The sequence below is a fragment of the Monopterus albus genome, unplaced genomic scaffold (genome assembly GCF_001952655.1).
Source record: "Monopterus albus unplaced genomic scaffold, M_albus_1.0 scaffold401.1, whole genome shotgun sequence".
In the NCBI taxonomy this organism is placed as follows: domain Eukaryota; kingdom Metazoa; phylum Chordata; class Actinopteri; order Synbranchiformes; family Synbranchidae; genus Monopterus; species Monopterus albus.
Window position 1 is genome coordinate 72,047 of NW_018128281.1, and position 21,119 is coordinate 93,165.

Sequence of the window (21,119 nt, forward strand, 5' to 3'; positions counted from 1 at the left end):
GTTCTGTGAAAATGAATCCTTGCTGTAATAATAGTTAAAAATTGTGCAATTTAAAGTTAGTCACCAGCTTCACTACAAAAGAGTTTGGTCATAAATTTTATGTATATTTTATGTATAAATCTTATATTTACAGGCCAGGTGATTACTTTCTTTGTTATACATTTAAAATGGCCACCACTTTGGTTTGTAAGATGTGGGGAGTCGGTTTAAGTTTTGAGGATTATTATACATGTGGAAAATGAAGTAAAAATAATTCCTATATCTTGATAAATTGATTTAATCTTAAAGTTCAATAAGCTACCATGTCGTTCAGTTCTAAATACCTGTGACTTAAAGTTTTGTGCCTTTGTACAATCACTGTGATCAGTTGTAATGCACACATGTAAATGATAAACTGAAGCAAATTGCACATTTTTCTTGAGAAATCTGAAGTTGTTCATAACATGTTTTGTAAAAGGATAGTTCATTAAATAAAAAAATATCCTAATGTGATTGTACTTCTTTCCACTAAAACAAAGGGGGAAACATGAATTTATTGTTATTAATAGCTATGATGAGCTATGCTATGATTCTAATGGTCCGGCCCACTTGACATCAAATTAGGCTGTATGTGGCCCCTGAACTAAAATGAGTTTGACACCCCTGGTGTATAGTGTTTAAACAGTTTGAGAGAAAAACAGACTGGCCCACCATGAAAATTCCCAAACTTCCTGATGGCTAGTCAGCCTCCCGGGGTCAGGTTGGAAAGAGAGAGAGCCACACACACAGCATCTGAATTGAACAAAGCAGCGTTGTAATACTGTAATTAGGAAAATTAATTCATATATCATAGTGTTGCTATGCATTTTACTTTGCCAAGTGGCAACCCAATAAAAACTGAAAATGAACGTGGAAACATGGGAAGCAACACCCATCTTTCCTTCCTCACCAGCACCAAGGACAGCTTTTAGATAAATCAAACTTTGTATTAAATATTAAGAATATTAACCCTTTTTGGAGAAATACTGTACTTAAAAAAACAACAACAACAACAAACTTGTAACCAGTAGAACATTTATGGAAGTGTGCTGTGATAAATACTGACATCATCCCAGGCTGGAAACACTGAGTGGACAAGCATGCACTCCATAAATGCTGTATTATAGTCCATGCTGATCTGGGATAAAAACTGTTTGTCTGGTCCATTTCAGTTATTGTATCACCTACAAATGCAAGTACCTGCAGTGAGCATTGCACTTTGTGTAAAAACTAAAATAATCAATACCAGCAAAGCCCAATTAAAGAGGACATGTGGTCAACCAGAAAGATACTGTCCAAAACCCCTGGAGATGTGTCAATGCCAGAGAGCACAGCATATAAATTAACACCTGACGCTGTGCTAACTGGCAGCTAATCATCCTGTAGTGACTATAGTCTATTGTTATAAGATCAAGCTGGAAGGCAAATGTGAAAATGCCAAAAAACAAAGGCTGCACCCAGAAACCTATCGCCATTAACATGTAACATCTCTACCACTGCATGGTGAACAGGAGAAACTGCATTACTGTGCTCACTGTTCTTGATTTAAATGCAGGGAAGCGACAAAACATCTGGTTTAATCAACAAAGCCCCATTCTGCAGCAGAGGGAGGAAGTGATCAGTCAGTAGTGTTCAATGGGAATGAGGACAACTTGCATGGCACAGGACTGGAACTGTGAGAACACTGCACCAAACTGCTGTTTATATACCTCAGTATTTACACATTTAAAGGTACCTTTTACTCACACGGTTGTCACTCAAAACATAAATAAAAACTAACATTCTTTGCAAGTCTGAAATTCTTTATCAGCCGAGTTGCATAAGTTCACGACATCACATCTTAGCAATGTTGTTTCTGGATTTAGGAGAAGTGCTGATATTTCCAAGTGACAGATAATAGGGAGTCACACACAAGGTGAATATTAGTGGTGTAAGAAAATATCAATACACTCGAGTATCGGGTTATTACATTTTGTGATACTGCATCAATTCTCAAACACACAGTTTCGGTTTTTAATTAATAGTTCACATGCCATGTAATGCTATGTTGTTGAATGCAACAGGGACTGTGACAAATGTAAATGCTGATCCCTCTTCTGACTGCATAAAAAAAGTTACATTTTATGGGAGATTTTATGCATAAGGTGGTGTGTTGCTTATATTATTTTTAAAATTATATTTTAAAAAAATGTTGCAATATTGCCTTGTTTACAGTGTCACACAATATGTCGAATCGTAACCCCTGTATCATGATACATATCGTATCGCCAGATTCTTGCCAATACAAAGCCCTAGTGGATATCAGTTTTTAGTTGTAATCATGTAGTGTCGACACAGCACTAGGCCTTTCTGTACGAGTCACTCTAGTGGAGCAGCAGAGATACACAGGTTGTTTAAGGCACAGGCAACATGCACAATCTTATCAAAGGTTGAGAGGCTGGACGTGCGCTCAGAGGCTGTGGTGAAGGGGCTCTCAACAGGGCCTGTGAGCATAGCGTATCTCTGCTTCACCATGGAGATCACCCTCTCCACATGCCTCTGCACGCTCACTGTCTCAGAGGACGTGTCAGCCAGTGGTGAGCCCTCTGAGCTCTCATAAGCTCCTCCTTGGTAGTTGCCAGCAATTTTAAACAGGGCTCCACGGGCCGCAACGGACTCGCCAATGTCGAGATCACGATTCGCCAATACCACATCACCTGGGAGAAGCTTGCACAGAAACCCACACCCCTCAGCCAGACTCTTGTCACTGACGTTTCCCAGCACACCCCTGGAGACGAAAGTGACAACGCCTTGTGGAGCTACACCAATCAGATACTTTAACACATTGTAGCTTGTCCCCACACCCTGAGAGCTCAGTTGTTGCTGCTGGTTGCCCTGTGCAGCCGGCTCCTCGAAAGGCACTGTGAAACAATCAACGATGACAGCGCAGTCCGGGTAGGACGTTCGCAGCGCTGCTGGCAGGTTTTTCCGAAGCTCAGCTCTAGAGGGCCAGAAGACAGCAGTCGGCACCAGAGTGGAGGACATGATGTTGACCATCCGGTGCACTGTTCTGGTTACTGTGCTAACTTTCACACCAAAGCGGTAGGCCAGGTCTTGATTGCGGAGGTCCAGACGGAGTCGAATCAGTGTCAGCAGCAGCTGCTGGAACTTGGAGAGCTTCACATTCTTCATCCTGTCCATGTGAGGTGCCAGCAGCCACATGACTGTCTCTAAGACAAAGTAGTTTGGTAAACCAGTATAAAACTTCACTTTCTCTGCATCGCTCCTCAAGGAGTTCTCGGAGAGGGACATTTTCTCCACAGACTCCCTTAGGGCCTGATTCTCCTTCTTCAGTGCTTTCAGGATGTCGTCAAAGTTTACTGGTGCACAAGACATCTGAGCAAACTTTCCTCTCTTGCTGTCACTCACAGATTCATCATCATCATCATCATCGTCGTCGTCGTCTTCATCAGTGCTGAAGGAAGAGGATGTACTTTCCTCCACAATGGCATCCTGCTCTCCCTCCTCAGGATGCTCTTTCTGGCCCCGCTTGCCCACCACAGACCTGCCCTGGCCCTGCAGGAACAACAGGGCGTTGGCTGCCTCCACGTGTGCTTCCTGCTTGTCCAGAACCTCTAAGGCACCTGGCTCCTTCATCTCTGGGAATAAGGGAACTGTTGTGAACACAGATGGAACATAGTCTGGTGAATGTGGATTCTTGACCTGTTTACCTGCATGTGGAAAGAGAGGACGTAAAGTTTGAGAACAAAACGTAGTGGGGAGGCATTCAAGCTTTCCCCCCACCTGAGCTGCCCACTGCAGCTGAAAGATTTTTAGGGTTGGATTTAGGATGAGGATCTGTATAATGAGGTGTCTTATGGGTGTGGCAATTTAGGGCTCTTCTCATGGCTAATTATATCTCCTGTTATGAACAAACAGTACACTTATGTAGAATTGTTCTGAATGAAAATGTGAATGGTATATTGATGCAAGAGACAGTAGTGTGACATTGAACTCATAACAGGTCAACAACACTACAATAACCACATCAAATTCAATCTAAGTGAATGCATCACTGAACATGTCTTTTTTAAAAATAATTTACCCATCAACTACACGATGGAATCTACAATACTAAAATTTGCCTCCTCCTTTAAAGCAGTGATTAAATGAATAGTTGATCACCAGAAAATTAATTGGCCATTTCAATAATTTTACATGTAAAAATGCCAAATGTTTGCTTGTTCTAGCTTTGCAAATGTGCAGGTTTAATGCTTTCTTTCTTGCACATCATTGCACACTCAGTATAATAATCAGCAGATTCATCAGTAATTAAAATATTCAGTAACTGCATACCACGTTTACTTTAAGCCATTTATTACTGACGAATCGTTTCATATTTTGTTTTGCAAGAATGTGCGTTGGCAATGTTAAGTTTGTCAGTTACTCTTAAAAGTATTACAACTGCAAATACGTTTGGGGTTTTTTAAAATCAAATTTTAGTGATTTAAAAAATATCAACTAGCTAATAAGCCAAATAATACGTCAATTTAATATTGACAGCTTCGGGGTTAACTACTGCCTTTAAAGTCGATACGGAACATAACTCAATTTCTAAAATAATTGCAATAACACAAAAAATTAAGTACATCTTCCACTGCATTTACGGTGCCCGCTACTTTTTACTAAAGCCAGAACATTTCAGAAATAACAATAATCCGCTGACATAAAAAACTTAAGAAATGCATTTGGAGTCTCCCATGGGAATTAGCCTGTGTGCAATTCCTGCAACATTAATCTGACCTGGATGAAAGCAAACAGTGGGGCACTTTGTTTCACAGCAGTAACGATACTGCATCCATACCTGAGATGAAGTGAGTACTACACAGCCGACTGCCGTCATTCGGGACCCAGCCCTCTCTGTTCACAGCAGCTATCCAGCGCTGCTTCCTCTCGGGGTCCCGGGGGAAACGGTAGAAAGATAAGGTGGTGCCCGGAGTCCTTCGGTTCCTACAGCCTGCCACCACACATGTGTGAACCATAGTAAGACCACAGAGAAGCGCGGAAGTGTGCACTATTTTTGGATGTTTTGACTCCCAAAATGGTGGACGACCAGGGCATGCAAAAGAGGTAGTAACGTCAGCAGCAGTCGTTTGCATTCAATGATCTAATTGGACAATCTTACGGTAACGTAACGGAATGGCCATCCTTACGCACACGGTGCCGTAGTTTCATTGAACTCAAAATCCTTAAATCTATACTTCTTTTAGGTGAAGGTAAGAAGAGTTAAAAAAGAAAACACAAAAACGTTAGCCAGGCTCTTAAGTGGCTAGCTTAATGACTAGATGGTAGTCATTGAATGTACTGAAATGGAGGAGCCCCGTTCGGGACAGTCTCATCACCTAGGAGACTGTTCCGAACGCTCCTCCCAGAAACAGTCGGGAGGCGTCTGTTCGCAACATCGGCAAACAAACCAGCCATACATATACAAAACCAACCTTACTGACCAGCCGTAAAGTCTTTTATCCCGTAAAAGTAAGCCACGATGTTTGAAAGCGCTTCGATTAAAGCACAAATCTCGCCTTTATGCAGCTTGTCCTGGTATAGTTGTCTTCTTCTCCTCGCTCTGGTGAGCCAAGCAGGAATTTACTCAATACTGCCACCTGGTGGTCAGTAGACCCCTACCAAACTGGGAGATCTGGAGGTCTGAAATCAAGCTAAATTAAGGGTTGAACTGGATTTAGGTAGAATATTTGCCACTGAAAAGTGTTGTGTGCATATTTACACCATTATTTGACAAAACCTTTAATTCAGGGTCCCTGCTGGTCATTGCAAGTCAGCCATTACAGTGATCAGACATACTGTAGACTTGACATAGCATAAATCAAAACAGTTCAAGCACTGTAGAGGTCTATATTTATTAGTTCAACTTTTTTTCAAGCTAATGCAGTACACTATCAATATTATTTAGAGAGATCATTTCCATATTATGTGGAGAAATGTGTTATAATTTTATTATAAGTTTTCTATCAACAACACATTCATAAAAGTGCAAATTAGTGACTATATCTATCAGAAATTTTTACAATCTAGACAAAAAAGAAAAAGAAAGTTAACCCAGCCTTCTCTGGTAGAGTTTGGACTGCTCTTACAGCACCTCTGTAACTTAATGATGGATGTGAGGAGATCTTTGAATCTAGATTAGATTAGAATTTAACTTCCAGTTGGACAACATGTAATTTATCCAAGATGCGTTTAGTTGTGTGTGACCAGTTTGTACAAAGAGGTGTTCCCAGTTCCTCCTACATGCTTCAGCCTCTGGAGCTCCGTTAGACAGAGGATGTACACAGGTGTCTTGGCTCCCAGACTGGTAATCTTCTTCAGCTCCTCCATGCGAAACTCTGTCTTTTGCTCTGCAGAGGGAACCACAGAGAAGCAAGCGATTACATGCATCAGCTGTTATACTTCAAAAGTGGTCTTAATAAGTCCAGTACTAAATCTTCATATGATTGGTAGTTAATATACCACAACCAACAAATCCTTAGGTGTCTGATTTATTTTAACCTTTAGGGACTTTAAATGTTTAGATTCTTATCCATCATGCACTACCATCAGTGAGGCACCTTATTTTAGTCCCTACAATTTTTACAACAAATACAACAATTTACATGACAGTTAAATATCTCACATGCATCAACCTGGAGTTGCTGTGGTTGTTCAGGTACACCAACTCTCAAAGTAAATATCTTTGCCTCTTGAGCCTTTACAAGCATAATACTACATCGCACTCTTCATACAGTATGCAGCTATTGTGATCAGCAAAACAAGATTCACAACTGGAGTGGCTTGAACAGTATGAGTGCTGGGAATTTACACAAGTTAATGTGATACTACAGATGCCTTGTAATACAGCCTTGTGGTGTAAAATAACTCCAAAAATAATACAGTCATGCATCGCTATCTGATCCTTGGTTTATTCAAACAAGCTAGTTTTGACCGTTTGTCTCCATCATTACAAACCTCTGCAGTAGTACACAGATGTTTTCTGACACAGCTTAACAAGATATTTAGACAATACATCATTTATTGACTTTGATCCTACATGTGCTGTAGCACTGACCTTCACAATTTGCTGTGGATGTGTTGATGCTGTGGACTGCCTGATTGAGGCTGTGCAGAGTCATCTGCCTCAGGTACCCGGGTAAACTCTGGAACTCAGTCGCTGACACCACAGACAGACTCACAGCTCTGTAGAGAGGACATGTAACAATTAAAATCTTGATTTAAGATGTACAGCCTTGAATGATATCAGGGCATCACAGAGAAAGAAATCACTCCTAACTGTCCAAAAATTCTCAGAATGACATTTTTGTTCCTACTTTTAGAAATAATAGTAAGAAAAACTCATCAACATCCCTAACTTATAAAATCACTCTTGTGTTAAGTAAAATGAAGGAAAGCTCTAGATGTGTCCTAACTGGTGAGGAGCTGCCAGGAGGTGACGTTCAGACAGACACAACAAGCACACTCCGTGGGAGCAGAGACGTTTTACGTATAGAGCTCATTAAAAGATAAAGTTTGACCAAAAATCAAATAGTTTTTGGTGACAGATCTTGTGCAGGATGAGACTGATTCAACATCAAGGACACATGCTGTCTCCACTAAAACCACAGTCACAGCAGCTTTACGCCTTCTATTAACAAAGCAGATACAGCTGTAATAAATAAGACGCGGATCGCTCTTACAGCTCCAATGATAATGCACCGATTCCCTACCGCTCAGTTAATTGATGAAAAGCCTGCTGCAATTACGCAAATTGTTGGTTTCCCTGGACATACTGGAGTCATTAATGGCACACACATCAAATCATCGCCCCAAGCACCGATGAGGGCGCTTAAGTGAATCGAAAACATAGGGATTTAGAAAAAACATGTGACTGCACGGGGCTGATGAAAGGAATTTAACACAGGTGAGTCACATTATGAGTGTCTGTTTATTACAGAAATAGAATTAGTATAAAGAACATTACCAAAGAGCTTAATGAAGATTATTATTTTCTGTTACCAGCTTCTTGTCAATCCACAAAAGGCCTTCACTTGACAAGTGTTCCCAATTTCAGCATTTCAATTTTCCAGTGTCTAAAACTACAAACCCCAACTGTCACAAAAACTACAACACATGACTATAATATCAACTTCGCAGTTCTGACTGTTGTAACACGGTGACATCACACTCACTCTTTTGGAGCAGAATTACTCCCCGCTGAAGATGACAGGAATGTTTTTAGTCCTAAGGTAACTTGGGTGCAATTCCAAGGAATGATTCTAGTGCACTCTCACTGACAGCACTGCCCCCTCACTTAAAGCATTTCTTCAGAGTGGATCAATTAAAGAGGTTTTCTGAGTTACTTTACCTGTTTTTATCTTTGTCTGGCCTCACACATGGCCCGACCACCATGGTCTTCTTTAACTGAACCTGAGACACAAGCTAAAAAATAAATAAAAAACAAGAAGAGTATAACAGGAATGTTGATGTTCTGGGTATTAAGTTAAAACATGTTACATCTGTTCAAGTTATTTTTTAAACCATCTGATAAAACCCAAGATTCGCTGGGAGGCAAAACTTAGGGTACAGGAAACAAAGTATGTTTATCAGCTAAAACAAAACTACAGGCGTAGTCTTTTCAGTTGTGAAATGTACTGTTAATGGGAATAAACAGCGTACTTTACAGATATCCTGTGTCAGAGAGCTGAGGTCGGGCAGCTCCGGGGTGCTAGGGTCTTGGTACTCCATCCTAACACGAGGAGTCCCCAGGGTGAATTCCTGGGTGGGTCCATCCAGCTCCAGATGGTTAACATCAGGCTCCTTGGTGATGTTTTCATGCTCACTAGTCTTCTTTGAGATTTTCACACTTCTCTGGAGGGAAACAAACAGGTTAAAAAGAAGGCAAACGTTATACAGAAAGTCATAGGTTTATCTTTTCATAAGAAGCCATTATTTCACTAGACACAAGTCAAAAGTAGATATGAGAAATTTCAGCTCATTTGTGGTGACAAAATACACTATGATACCTTTTAATTAAAAAATGGATTTGGGACAATAGTAAACTACAGTGTAATATGTAACCTGTGGATTAAAATAAAATAAAAAAACAGCTTTCGTTGGCTCTTACACTTTGTAAAGAACGTCCCAAAACAGACTCCAGTTTTGGCATCTGTGGCATCTCCTGTTCCCCCTCATCCACAAGGGATATTTCCGGTACATTGTCGTCCCAAGTGCATTTGGAGCCATTTACTCCATTACTTGGCAGTGTTGGGAGTTCAGAGATGCGACTGTAATCATCAGGCTCATGCTGCCGTGCACTCTGCAAACACATGCAAAAAGGAGCAAACTCTTAGCTTAAAGCCTGTGTACTTCTTCTTCTTTCGGCTGTTCCCCTTAGAGGTCACCACAGCGAATCATCTGTTTCCACCTAACTCTATTCTCAGCATCCTCTACTCTCACCCCAGTTAACTTCATGTCCTCTTTTAGCACATCCATATATCTCCTCCTTGGCCTTCCTCTTGACCTCTTGCCTGGTAGCTCCATCTCCAACATCCTTCGACCAGTATAACCACTATCCCTCCTCTGCACATGTCCAAACCATCTCAGAGGTCACTGGCATGAAACTGTGCCTGTGGCTAAATTAGCTGAAAGTCTGTGTACAACCAGTGTTAATAAAGACAAAAAGACATTAATTGTGATCTCATTACTTTTGGCTAAAACTAATTTTAAAATATCAGGTTCAAAGAAAAATAATAATTAAAAAAAAAACATCACTGATAAATGTTTCACACACCTTTTTGTCGCTGACCAGTCGGTTCAGATAAGGGGTTTGAAATACTGGAATTTCAGGGGTGGTGGACACAGGGCAACTAGGGGATCCTGGGTCACTGCTGCCTCGTGCAGGTGAAGAGCACTGACCCTTTGTCTTTCTGATCTTGAACCCTGGGGTGCACAACACAGGTGGCTCTGGGGACTCCATGTTGTCTACTGGAGGCAATAAGACAGAAAAACATGTTTAATTTCAGTCCTTTTGCTTATTTTTGTGAGGAGGATTGTAGCATAAATATATTACATATATAATGTTTAATTCTTTAAATGTAGGTTTTCTAAAAAGTAATGTAATATTGCTGTGTCATCCTCAGCAATAGTCTTGGGTGACATTTTTTAAAAGTGATATTAATCTAATATTCACGCATATCAAAAACAAAGTTTCTTTTAAGAAACTTTTATTCAGTATTGTTACTTATGACAGTAGAAAAGATTAAACTCCTGGTTCAGCTGGAGTGGAACAAACAAAAGGTGGGAAAACAATGTTGTGAGTAGGGATCTCAATTAGCTTTAGTCAGGTAGGTAATGAATGAATGAATTTTGTTGACAGGCCAAAATGTGTCTGTGCTGAAAGCTGGTATCAAAGGTCAAATTAACAATATTTTTCATTTATTTTCCATAAACAAGGAGTCCCTCTTTTGTTTAAATTGAAAGTATGTTGCAAAGATGCAGACAGGAAACCTGAGAATGGGATGGGGATTTGAGAACTTTTTAATAAAAAACAAATTTAGAGAAAACAGGTTAAAAAGCATTGTTTTGGTACAGGAACTCAGGCACCGTACAGAAATATTACAAGCAACACCTAACCCTCAGAGCAGAGGCTTTTAGAGAAAGGCCCACAAGAAGTAAGAGCAAAGGAGAAGGTTAAAACTGAGGATGCTTGGTCAGAAACCAGGTCATTGATAAAGCTAGAGATAAGGAAAACAAGAAGGAGATTCAGCCAAACAACTGAAGTTGTTAGTGCAAGAGGTGCGGGAGATGTTACAGCTTTATACCTTTTGACTGCAAACTCTCGCTCAGAGAGTTCACTGCTGGTACAGCTTCATCCTGTGGTGGTCTGTTACAGAAGAGGACACTCGTAAGCAGTGATTGCAGACTCTAGAAAGACCAGTGCTTCACATCCTCTGTGTTGCCAGTCAGGTCAATAAAGGTCATAAACATGAGATAATGTTTATTGTGCTCTACCTCTGGGGCTTTGGAATGTTCTTCTGTAGCAGATCCATAGTGAAGTCGTTGTTCAGACACATGGTGTGCTCTGAGATGCCAAAGTCCTGCATCTGGGGTGTCTTCAGGTCATCGTCATTCATCTGCAGGGCTCGTTTGGGAGTGATGGGCATAGGTGGCAGCTCAGGTGAGTTGAGTGAAGGGTGAGGGAGGCTCATTTCAGGCATAGGGGGAACTTCAGAGCACCAATCCACCCCAGCCAGAGCTCTCTTCACATACGATGGAGATAGACCGAAGTCAGAGAGCTGCGGGGTTCGCAGCACATCAGTAAAGGGTGGTGGTCCTGCTCCCCGAGGCACTAGGACATGATCAGCCTCCTCCTGGCTCCCCTTTTCTTCTTCTGCTGACTTAATTTCATTATCATCTGCTACTTCATTTCCAGCTTCTGACTCCTGCCCTTTGGCCTCTGTGCAGAAGGTAACAACACAAACACATTTTGAGTGCACCTCGTTTCCTTTAATGAATAGTTAAGAACAGTAGACCAATTCCAACACCCTGCACTGCAGTAAATCTTCAATAAATCTTAGTGTGTTCATAAGAGAGTTGCAATGATTAGTCAGCCAGTAGAAAATTATCCTGCAACTATTTAGATAAACAATGACCTGACTCAGTCGTTTTTCTGGATCTTTTTCAAATCTGACAGTAAAGTGAATATCTTAAGGTTCTGGACCAATGCCTTCAAACCCCCCACCTCCCCACCCCATAAATTATCCATGGCATTTTAACATTTCATACACTAAACAATTATTTGCTTAATCAAGAGAATAAATCAGCAGATGAATGAATAATGAAAATAATCACTGGCCACAGTCCAGGTTCCTAAATATAATTCACAAACAGGTGAACGTTGGCTAACTAGCACCAGTTAGCTACAGTCATTACTCACTGGTTGGTCCCTGGGTCTCTCTGGGAACTTCGTAGCCATATTTTTCCCAGTGTGCCTTCAGAGTCTGAATGTCCTCAGTGACCCACCGCTTCATCTCTTTGCAGGCCTTAATGAAACTGCTCACTTCATCCATCTGTGCTTTCTGCCGAACCAAGTTATCCTGGATCTGCTCCTGTAGGAGGAGGACACACCAGTCGATCAACGCACTCCTTTCAGAAGTTAACCGTGCTACATATTTAGTGTATGTGCTAAAAACCACCACAAAACTGCACTTTTCCCTACTTTGATTTTTCTGTTGTTTTTTTTTAATATCTTACTGTCTTGTTTCATGGTACTAAAGGGGCCATTTCCCTTTAAACCTGTGTATAAGAATTATTCATTTTCCCTCCTTACTCCATTAATTAACTCACAACCCCTCACATGAAATCTTGTGCCCTTTGGAGGAAATCAAGCTCTAGTTTAGGAACCAATGGCCTAAACTACAGTAACTGTAGCACATATAAAAAAATAAAACATGCTCCACGTGGACCAGTAATATGATGTATCTGTATTAAAAACCTAATAATGTCTTGTGTATGTCACAATGAATATTTACTGTAGAACCAGCACTTTTACCTTAAATATATTTACGAAGTTCCCAGAGAGACCCAGGGACCAACCAGTGAGTACTTGAGCTGACAAGTAGTATGTAAAGTAGCAGTAAGTAGAACTAAATTATCTAAGTACTTCTTCCACCACTGCTGGAAGCGAAACGACCTAGCTTTAACCCACTGAACACTGTAGTGTTCGGTGCAGTCTAAGTGGCTAATACACGTCTTAAGACACCTGATTAATGACTAGATTTTGGTGTATAGTTTCCATCATGCCATCTCCGTGTACCTTTAGGGTCAGGACTTCAGAGTTGAGTTCGTGGTATGCTCGCATCGCTCTCATCGTGGTTTCTGAAATAAAAAGGAAAGAATATTGATATATACAAACTAACCAAGTGGTTTACTTGTACTTTAAAGTGGCTGAACAACAGGCTTATTGGCGCTGTTACTAACCGCTGTCACCGTCATTGCCACGGTTCTCATATTCGTGCTGGAGCTTGGCAGTTTCTGATTCTAGAGTCACCGCCAGCTTTCTCAGCTTGGCAAAGAACTGTGTCGTCGAGTCCATCTTCAAATGTGAGTCTAAACTGTGCAGAAATGACAATGTCCTACAATTACACGGGCGAACGAGTCGTTTGTTTACCCTCTCTATTCTCACGAGAAAAACATTTTGAGTTTGGCGCCTCTCTCATTTCCGGCTTCTTCTTCTTCCCTTTCTTAAGTTGTAGTCGCTCTTAGATCAAATTGTTTCAATCGCGACCTCTAGCGTGACAGGTGGTTAACGCTAAACAGGACAAACGAAACATTTCTTATTCCAATTTGCTAATGTACTTTGTTTTTATCCCTTCAAATTATATATATTTTTAATCTTTTATATTTATATTTCTTTTATATCCTCCCTCAGAGTCGATCTATGTCTTATTTTGAATTCTTTTGTTGTTGAGAGTAGTGGTACAAATTTGAGGCTGTTTGTACTTTGACAGTGAATGGAGTGGAAGTATGAAGTGGTATTAGAAGATCATGATCAAGTAGAGGGAAATATAAACATTGTACTTTTTAGTTCCCTACAAATCTGATTGCAATAGTTCCTGTCCTTACTTTGTAAACTACAAATTTACATACAAAAATTAGAGTAACCCAGCAGCATATATAATTAGAGCTGAAATGATTACAAACTATTTTAAAAAGTGACAAACTACACTGTTAATTGTCTAAATAATTATTTATACAAACATTTTTCTGCTTTTCCTCATGATTATTTTATTTTGTTTGTTTATTTAATTTTTTTGTTCAGTAGTTAGATAAAAAAGCAAATTGAATGTGTGATGTTAATAATTATTTAATGAAATAATATATAACAGTAACTACAATATTCACTGGTGACTTTTTTTCAGCACTGAGGACTTTTATTATTTACAGTATATTTAAAGTAAATGATCCCGTGTTTCTACCTGTGTTTCTAGTGAAATTGCTTGTGTGAATTTTAATTGCAGTGGACTATTTCTGTTTGTGGGACTGTTACTTTTATTTGAATAAAGATCTTAAAACTTTATCCACCACTGGTTGAGAGATGTTATATTGATATGTCTTGCCTTAGTGACTTTTGTTTCTTCTACTACGTACCTTCGGCTGTTCCCGTTAGGGTTCGCCACAACGAATCAACTGTTCGCATGTATACATTGGCACGCATTTTACACCGGATGCCCTTCCTGACACAACCCAAATTGGTGATTGATGCCTTTTGTTTAATTATATAATTTTTATGATATTTTGGGGCTCCTTTAAAATAGAGTTCAGATACACAAATGAAATGTCTGTGTAATAATTATAACTGAGTGTGCATTTTGATGACCTTTGAGAAAAGGTCATCAAAATGACAAAGAAAAACAGCAAATCCTTTCATTTGAGAAGCTAGAACCAACAAAATATTTTTTTTTTGAAATACAACAATGAAATAAAAGAATAAAAAAAGCTGTAATAATCATCTCTACATTGAACATTATCAAGCATGGGCAATCAAAGTTCAGAGAGAGCTGTAGGTGGAGGACTCTTATCAGACATAGTGGTATAAATACTGGTCAAATTGTGAAGGTCAGCCCAAACTTGCCACAGAACGACCGAGGTGAGTTGCAAAATCAAATCACTGGGTTCTGGGTTTAAACTGTCCTGCTCAGTGGGATATCAGAGCAGTAAATAGATTTACACCAGTTTTGGCTTTTTATAAACAATGACAACATTTTCTTACACCAGTCAAGTGTTCACTTTCTCTATTTGTCAGAACAGAGCTCTTGAGCTATGGCGCTGTTTGGAAAGGTTCTGGAGCCAGTGGGCTACATGCAGACTTTGAGGTGAGTGGTCCCTCTGAACATGTCGAACAGAAGTTTGATGGGGCCTTTTAACCTTTAAACACCTTGCTCTGTGGTAAACAAAAGTCGTTTTCATGTCCTGTTTAAAAAGTAAGTAACCTATTTGTCAAATACATCTCCCTCCCATATATGAGGACCTCTCACTGCTCGTACCACATATTCAAAGTGAACGACATGTGTGTGTTGTGCTGGTTAGGGTTACGGTCCAAGGCATCTGCTCCTATTTGGGTGGCAGAGCCACAGCAGAGGAGACTGAGGTGTGCAAGAAGAACCTGGACCATATCGATCAGGAGCTGGGAGCATCAGGTCATGGCCTGATTGAAGACCAGGAGGTCCACCAGCTGGAGGATGACCTGGCAGTGGTCTACTACCAGCTGGGCACATCGGTAAATTGCAGTCGTACTCTGTAGAGCCAGCTACTTGTCTATGTATTTTGGATTGAATATCAGCCTAGTAAGTGGGGAGAAAAGGGAGGAGTGTGTCTGCACTGGATGTTTTATTGTGAAGGTTAGGAGACAATTGAGCAGGTGTTCAACTGTCGCAACTAAAGATCATTGTTCTCACAGTGCTAGACAGTTATTCATTTATATATTTTGTTAATTGCATTAGTTTAATCAATTTGCAGATCAATGGAAAATTCTTCCATGACAATTTTGATCAATTTCAATGAATGCTGACAAACATTTGTAAATTTCACCTTTTACACTTTTAAAACTGTTAACATAATCAAAAAAGCAATTTGAAGATCACATCTCAGAATAAAATTACATGTGCGTTTTTCCTTATTTTTTGATATTTTACAGACCAAACAATAAATCAATTAGTCAAAAATAAATAATAATAATAATATGTAGATGCGCCAATCATTTATTTTTGTAAGTGTTCTCACATGTTACTTTAGCCTCAGAAATATAAATAGTTGAATCTTTTATTCACTTATATCCTCAGGCAACATACTGGTTAGCAGTATCTTGTTTAGATATCTGCTCCAAGGACAAAGTGGACAACTTGTCTATTAACATTCCAGATGATAGCTACTTTAAACACTTATCTGACAAAGCATAAACAGTTTTGTTTCCCTTAATGAATGACTTTTAAAACCACTTGTTTAGGATTACATTTTTCATTATAGTTGTTTAAGATAAAACTGTCCTTGAACAGCCTCAATATGACCTTTCTTACTTTCTTATCAAGCTGGACAGGAAACAAAGGGAAAGGCTTTGGTAGCAGTGAAAGAATTACATCTGAACAAAGTGCTGAGAGAGAATGTGCACAGCTTGTTTAACTGTAACACTAACAAGCAGCAATTTTCCTAAACTGATGTTTTTTTGACAGTGACTTAACTCCCCTCACACTATGTGAATTATATAAATATAAATATGTGACCAGACACATGATTCAAGCATTTGTTAAGGGCTTTTTATTTTCTGTTTAATAATTTCACAATGTTATAAATGTTTTAGCGAGTCATTTTACAGACATTTAAATTAAGAAAAAACAAACAAACAAGCTCCTGGATCCATTTATCTCAGTTAGGTGAGCTCTCTCCTGTTTAGTGTTTCTGAAGTGAGAATATGAAAGAAAATGTGAGTTATTATAAGAAAAAACTGGCTAAATGTGAAACTCAAAACTAAAAACAGGTCTTTTGTTAAAGCCTGGAGTTATTAATAGCAGCTATTTATTAACATTATTTCATGTATTCTGTTATATAATATATTATATACACACACACTATTATGCTTGTTCCAGGTGAGGGCCCAGTCAGACTTCATGAAGAAGGAGACTGAGGTGTTCTTGCAGTATGTGCAGGACTACCGGCTGGAGAGGCAGCTGACGGCGCTCTACAACCGTCTGATGGGAGTGTCGCCACTGACCAACCAGCCCACAGTGCTGGAAGAGCTCATACTGAGCCGCAAGCCCAGACGCTGGGAGCTGAAGGAGTTCTGTGTCAAGGTTGGTGAAGGCGGAGGGCACAGTTTTTAGGTGTGGAAGGTCCCTGTGCTCAACTTGTCTCCCTACAGGGTCATTAAAAGTAAATTATAGTCATTATACAAAGGCACACACTCCTGCTTAACCACAGATAAAGGAAGGTGACACAGCAATCTAACAGGAAGGAGAATAAGGACATTCACAGAAACAACCATCTAAACTGGAAGTAAAGTGCAGCTCATCTGTCATTTACATGTGTTCTTCATTTCATCAGAAGCAAGAATTGAAAAGTAATTTCTTCAAAATGTAGATATACTTGATCTCTCTGAGGACAAGTTTATAAGAAAAGCAGCATTAAGGAGCAGAGCTATGCAGGATTAAATATTCAGTTTCCAGACCAAGAAGATAAATGTGACAGATAAACATAGATGTCCTGTGGGGAATGAAGCTCGCTACATCTATCTTCTTGGTTCAAAAATACATTGACTTTTTAATGCAGCAGCTGTGACCTTCTGTTGTCTTTCCTGTGAGCTGAGCTGGCAAATTCCTTTTTGCCTACACTGCAAGTACAGGAACAAATACTTTTATCCACTAAAACAGAGTTTTACAATGGCTGGGCAGCTCAGGTTTTAAACGTATGAAAACAGGAATTAAAAGCCTGGAAACTCTCTGTGACATAACTGGAACTGAAACATCACAGGTTGGAGCTCCACAAAAGTACATATTGTCCTTTTTTTAATTTTATTTTTAACCAGAACAGGAAATGACTTGATGGGCCACTTATTTTAAGTAACTGTGTGTCCATTACTCCAACTGTTGTTTAGAGCTCCTGAGCAGGATACACAGAGCCAGCAGGCGACTTTGAGAGGAAACTGACCTTAGATGTTGCAGCAGGCTTGTTTGTTATGTAATTATCCTATAAATACAATTGCAGGCATGACCTGTGTTGGACCAGCAAGTTACCTCTTATTAAACTGTTTGTAAGATTGTTTTAATGAAGGTAAAAGGACTATGGAGAGTATCTGTCTATTCAAAACAGCTGCTGTTGTTGCTGCTGCAAAGAGAAACTCAAATCAGAGTCCAGACTTGCCTTATTATGGGCATGAGAAAGTCAGTCTTGGTGGATTAACCTTGATGCTGATTAAGTAATTTCTGCTTAACATTGGTGCTAAATGAACGACTTGTTTGTGCAGCACTCTTCAAAGACTTGTTTGCTGTAGAAGTAGGATGCAATGTGCTTGCACTGAGGGTGAAGAATTTTTAATTTTGCTTGCATGTTGTAGTCTAAGTGAATCTCAGTGAAAATACCTGCTAAACTATTCGATACAAGAAACTGAACTTTAATATGCAATGCACAGGAAAAGTTTTTACTTTGAGGCAAGGGGAGAAACATGTTGTGCTAACTAAATGTAGCAATCAAAATCAAAAATCATGTGTCCAGGCTGGAGAACCTGACCTTGCCAGGCAAAGAAATCACAGTAATGTTTCTTTAACCTTGAAGACTTATCATGTGTAAATATGTTGTAAGTGATAAGTTTCTAGGTCATGCTGAGTTTTCTTGCCTTCTGGCAAAAGAACACATAGAATCTAAAGCCTGCAATTAAACAAGGCAAATAACAAAATTAAAATAGCTCTACACCTATTCATTTTCATATTTGAGGTCTTCTGTAACATCACCAACACATCTGTGGACACTGAAGGCTTCTTGTGTACTGGCCTCAGTTAACTTCTCTTTCTTCACAAAGAGTTTGTGACAGGGTTTATTTTGATCAAAGAGGTGAACTTGGACAGTCAAAAGAATGAGCCGGGGATGAGATTTGGAAACACTTCCAAGGTCAGTGCACTATAGCTGCCAAAAAATACCAGATGAGTTAACGTACTGCTAAAGACAATGCAACTCATTAAAGCTCTGCCCGGCCTGGTTTTAACATAAAATGCACCTGTTTTATGAGCCAAAATGAGAAAATGTGACTGTAACAGAGGAGAACACTACATTATCATTATGTAAAATGTGAAAGTTTTGTCAAAATTGTTTTGGTGTCACATACAGCCACTTCTCTCTCACCAGCATTACGTAGTTTTGGCATTACAGTATCAGCCCAGCATAGAGTGTTTAAATGTTATTATGAATCATTTCAGTTGCTGGAACATTTCCAGGAACCCAAGAACTCTTAATATTTATTTAACTTAAACGTTTACCTGCACCTTCTAGAGCATGGTTCCACTTTTGGTTCCTGGGCTCTAGTTCCAGTGTCGCCAGTCTGTCCCAACATAGTTCACTGTGATGGCTCAGGAAGTCAGTGGCTGATCAAACAGATGCCTCAGTACTGCTACTGCATACAATCTTATTTCAGCCTGCAAGAATGAGAGAAATGATATGTTACTTTATTGTTTCAGTTTGTGTGTATTACAGCAGAAAAAACACTTACTACTGTATTTGAAACTTCTTCTAGAGTAAAACACGTTAAAAACAATTTTTTTTACCACTGTTTAAAATGTCACTCCTTCCCCTTTTCCTCTTCTTTCTTTCAACAGATAAACTTTGTCCTGGGCACTGGTTTGCTGTGTCTCTTTACGCAGGCTTCTCTGACAGGCAGAGATCAGGCTCTGCTGCTGAAGACTTGGTCCGACCGCATGGGTGCCCTCTACAGGAAGATGAAGAATACAGGAAGCCGCTGCCTAGGCTACTTTCAGGAGCAGGCAGAGATGGACATAAGACAACAGCTCCATGAGGCCGTGCAGAACCGTGTGACCCCTGAGGACGCGGCGGCAAGCATCCTGAAAACCCTGGAGCATAACTATGATTGGCTGCACTGGGCAGTGATGCTCCATCCTGCTGTGGGACCCACAGAGGACAAGACAGATGAGGAGACACAGGAAGAAGGTGAACCAGCAGAAGAGCAGTCCAGTAATTTGCTGTTTGTGGCATCTGAACCTCCAATCCCCCATGTGGCGGCATGCTACCGTGATACCCCCAGCTCACTGGATAAGAGCCGTATCCACCAGCTGATCGTGGACCTGGAGTGGAAGATCCCCAACCCGCCACCTGAGGTGTACAGTTCCATTGAGGAGGACCCAGACAGGGCACGGCGTTACCTGGCCTCACGCATGCGGAACAAGCTGCAGAAAGGGCTGGGGTCTGGTGTGGCCGTCCACGTGGTGCCAGGCAGGATGGAGATGAAATGCAACTTCCCTCCAGCCTCCTACTACCTCTACGAGTACAAACACCGGCTAGCTTCAGGCACTGTGTGTGTGTTTGGATGAAAGGAAACTACCTGTTCTCACACAGATGTGTCCGATTACAGCATCTGTTTCATTTTTGTTGCTTTCACAGTGGTTTTACATGTCTTGTGTAACATTACTATCAAATAAATGTCATTTTAGAGAAAAGAAAACATGACATACTTGAGTTTTTGCCTTCCTTTAAAGTAGAATTCTAGTTTATTACAACTTATGTCTAAGAGGTGATGCTGTCAGACACTTTGGTCCACACCAAAATAGCTCACAAATATAGGATGGACTGAAATACAGTACAGACATTCATGGTCCTCAGAGGATGAAATGTAGTTACTTTGGTAATTTCCTGACTTTTTATAAAGTGCTACATGAGGTCAAAACTCACCCAATGCTTCCGTTTTATATGTAAATACTTGCAAAATCTGCCATTCCAATCAGCCCCAGCTATTTAGTGCTAATGTTAGCATACTAACATGCTAAACTAATAAGGTGAACATGGTAAATATCACACCTGCTCCACCATATGCATTGTCAGTAACCAGACTATCACTGGCAGAGACTTTCTTCTTTTGTCACTAAGATATGCTTTGACTCTGATTATCAATGCTAAATTGCAACACCAGTAATGAAGCACAAAGATCAAATGTTTGACCTGTTTTTATTGCTGAGGTCTTTGTTTATTGCAGATAACTTATGGATCAGATGACAGAATCTCTCCCAGTCAGTGAAAATGGTGGGTGCACTACACCTGTTCATCTGATCAATGAATGATGGTTTGTACTTTTGTCCACATGAGGCAGGATAGGACAGTCACCTTTATAAGCCAAGCATATTACACACACAAGGAATTTGTTTCTGGTACAGAACCGAGGCAGCCATCTGCGGCACCACCTCAACCGATGGCTCTGACCATCGGGGGCTATTTGGGGGTTCAGTGTCTTGCTCAAGGACACTTTGACATGTGGACTGCAGGCACCGAGATTCAAAACTCCGACCCTCCGGTTGGGAGACGACTGC

General features: G+C 40.1%; 3 protein-coding genes and 1 long non-coding RNA gene across 8 annotated transcripts; 1 reads left to right on the forward strand and 3 right to left on the reverse strand.

Moving 5' to 3' along the window:
* Positions 1 to 910: 910 nt before the first annotated feature.
* Positions 911 to 5,639, reverse strand: LOC109951665 (uncharacterized). The gene is made up of 3 exons (XM_020586282.1): positions 5,505 to 5,639; positions 4,862 to 5,014; positions 911 to 3,728 (listed from the first exon to the last, which is right to left on the reverse strand). The coding sequence occupies exon 3, from the start codon at positions 3,652 to 3,654 to the stop codon at positions 2,377 to 2,379; it is 1,278 nt and encodes a 425-aa protein (XP_020441938.1). The 5' UTR covers positions 3,655 to 3,728; positions 4,862 to 5,014; positions 5,505 to 5,639; the 3' UTR covers positions 911 to 2,376.
* Positions 5,640 to 5,896: 257 nt separating this feature from the next.
* Positions 5,897 to 13,269, reverse strand: ska3 (spindle and kinetochore associated complex subunit 3). Of its 2 annotated transcripts, none has more exons than XM_020586260.1 (11): positions 13,024 to 13,269; positions 12,860 to 12,921; positions 11,981 to 12,152; positions 11,056 to 11,500; positions 10,866 to 10,927; positions 9,836 to 10,026; positions 9,170 to 9,361; positions 8,722 to 8,913; positions 8,411 to 8,484; positions 7,118 to 7,245; positions 5,897 to 6,410 (listed from the first exon to the last, which is right to left on the reverse strand). In XM_020586260.1, the coding sequence occupies exons 1-11, from the start codon at positions 13,136 to 13,138 to the stop codon at positions 6,253 to 6,255; spliced, it is 1,791 nt and encodes a 596-aa protein (XP_020441916.1). In that variant the 5' UTR covers positions 13,139 to 13,269; the 3' UTR covers positions 5,897 to 6,252. The 2 variants fall into 2 exon arrangements, with proteins under 2 accessions (XP_020441916.1, XP_020441914.1); XM_020586258.1 differs by having other exon boundaries at positions 9,836 to 10,029.
* A 3,086-nt stretch (positions 13,270 to 16,355) lies between these two features.
* On the reverse strand, positions 16,356 to 19,491 carry LOC109951656 (uncharacterized). 4 transcript variants are annotated; one of them, XR_002273644.1, is made up of 4 exons: positions 19,350 to 19,491; positions 19,065 to 19,220; positions 16,669 to 16,951; positions 16,356 to 16,497 (listed from the first exon to the last, which is right to left on the reverse strand). It is a non-coding gene; the product is annotated as an uncharacterized LOC109951656 (long non-coding RNA). The 4 variants fall into 4 exon arrangements; XR_002273643.1 differs by having other exon boundaries at positions 16,665 to 16,951; XR_002273645.1 differs by having other exon boundaries at positions 16,356 to 16,951; positions 19,295 to 19,491.
* On the forward strand, positions 18,483 to 20,191 carry LOC109951655 (uncharacterized). The gene is made up of 2 exons (XM_020586271.1): positions 18,483 to 18,699; positions 19,401 to 20,191. The coding sequence occupies exons 1-2, from the start codon at positions 18,676 to 18,678 to the stop codon at positions 20,127 to 20,129; spliced, it is 753 nt and encodes a 250-aa protein (XP_020441927.1). The 5' UTR covers positions 18,483 to 18,675; the 3' UTR covers positions 20,130 to 20,191.
* Positions 20,192 to 21,119: the final 928 nt, after the last annotated feature.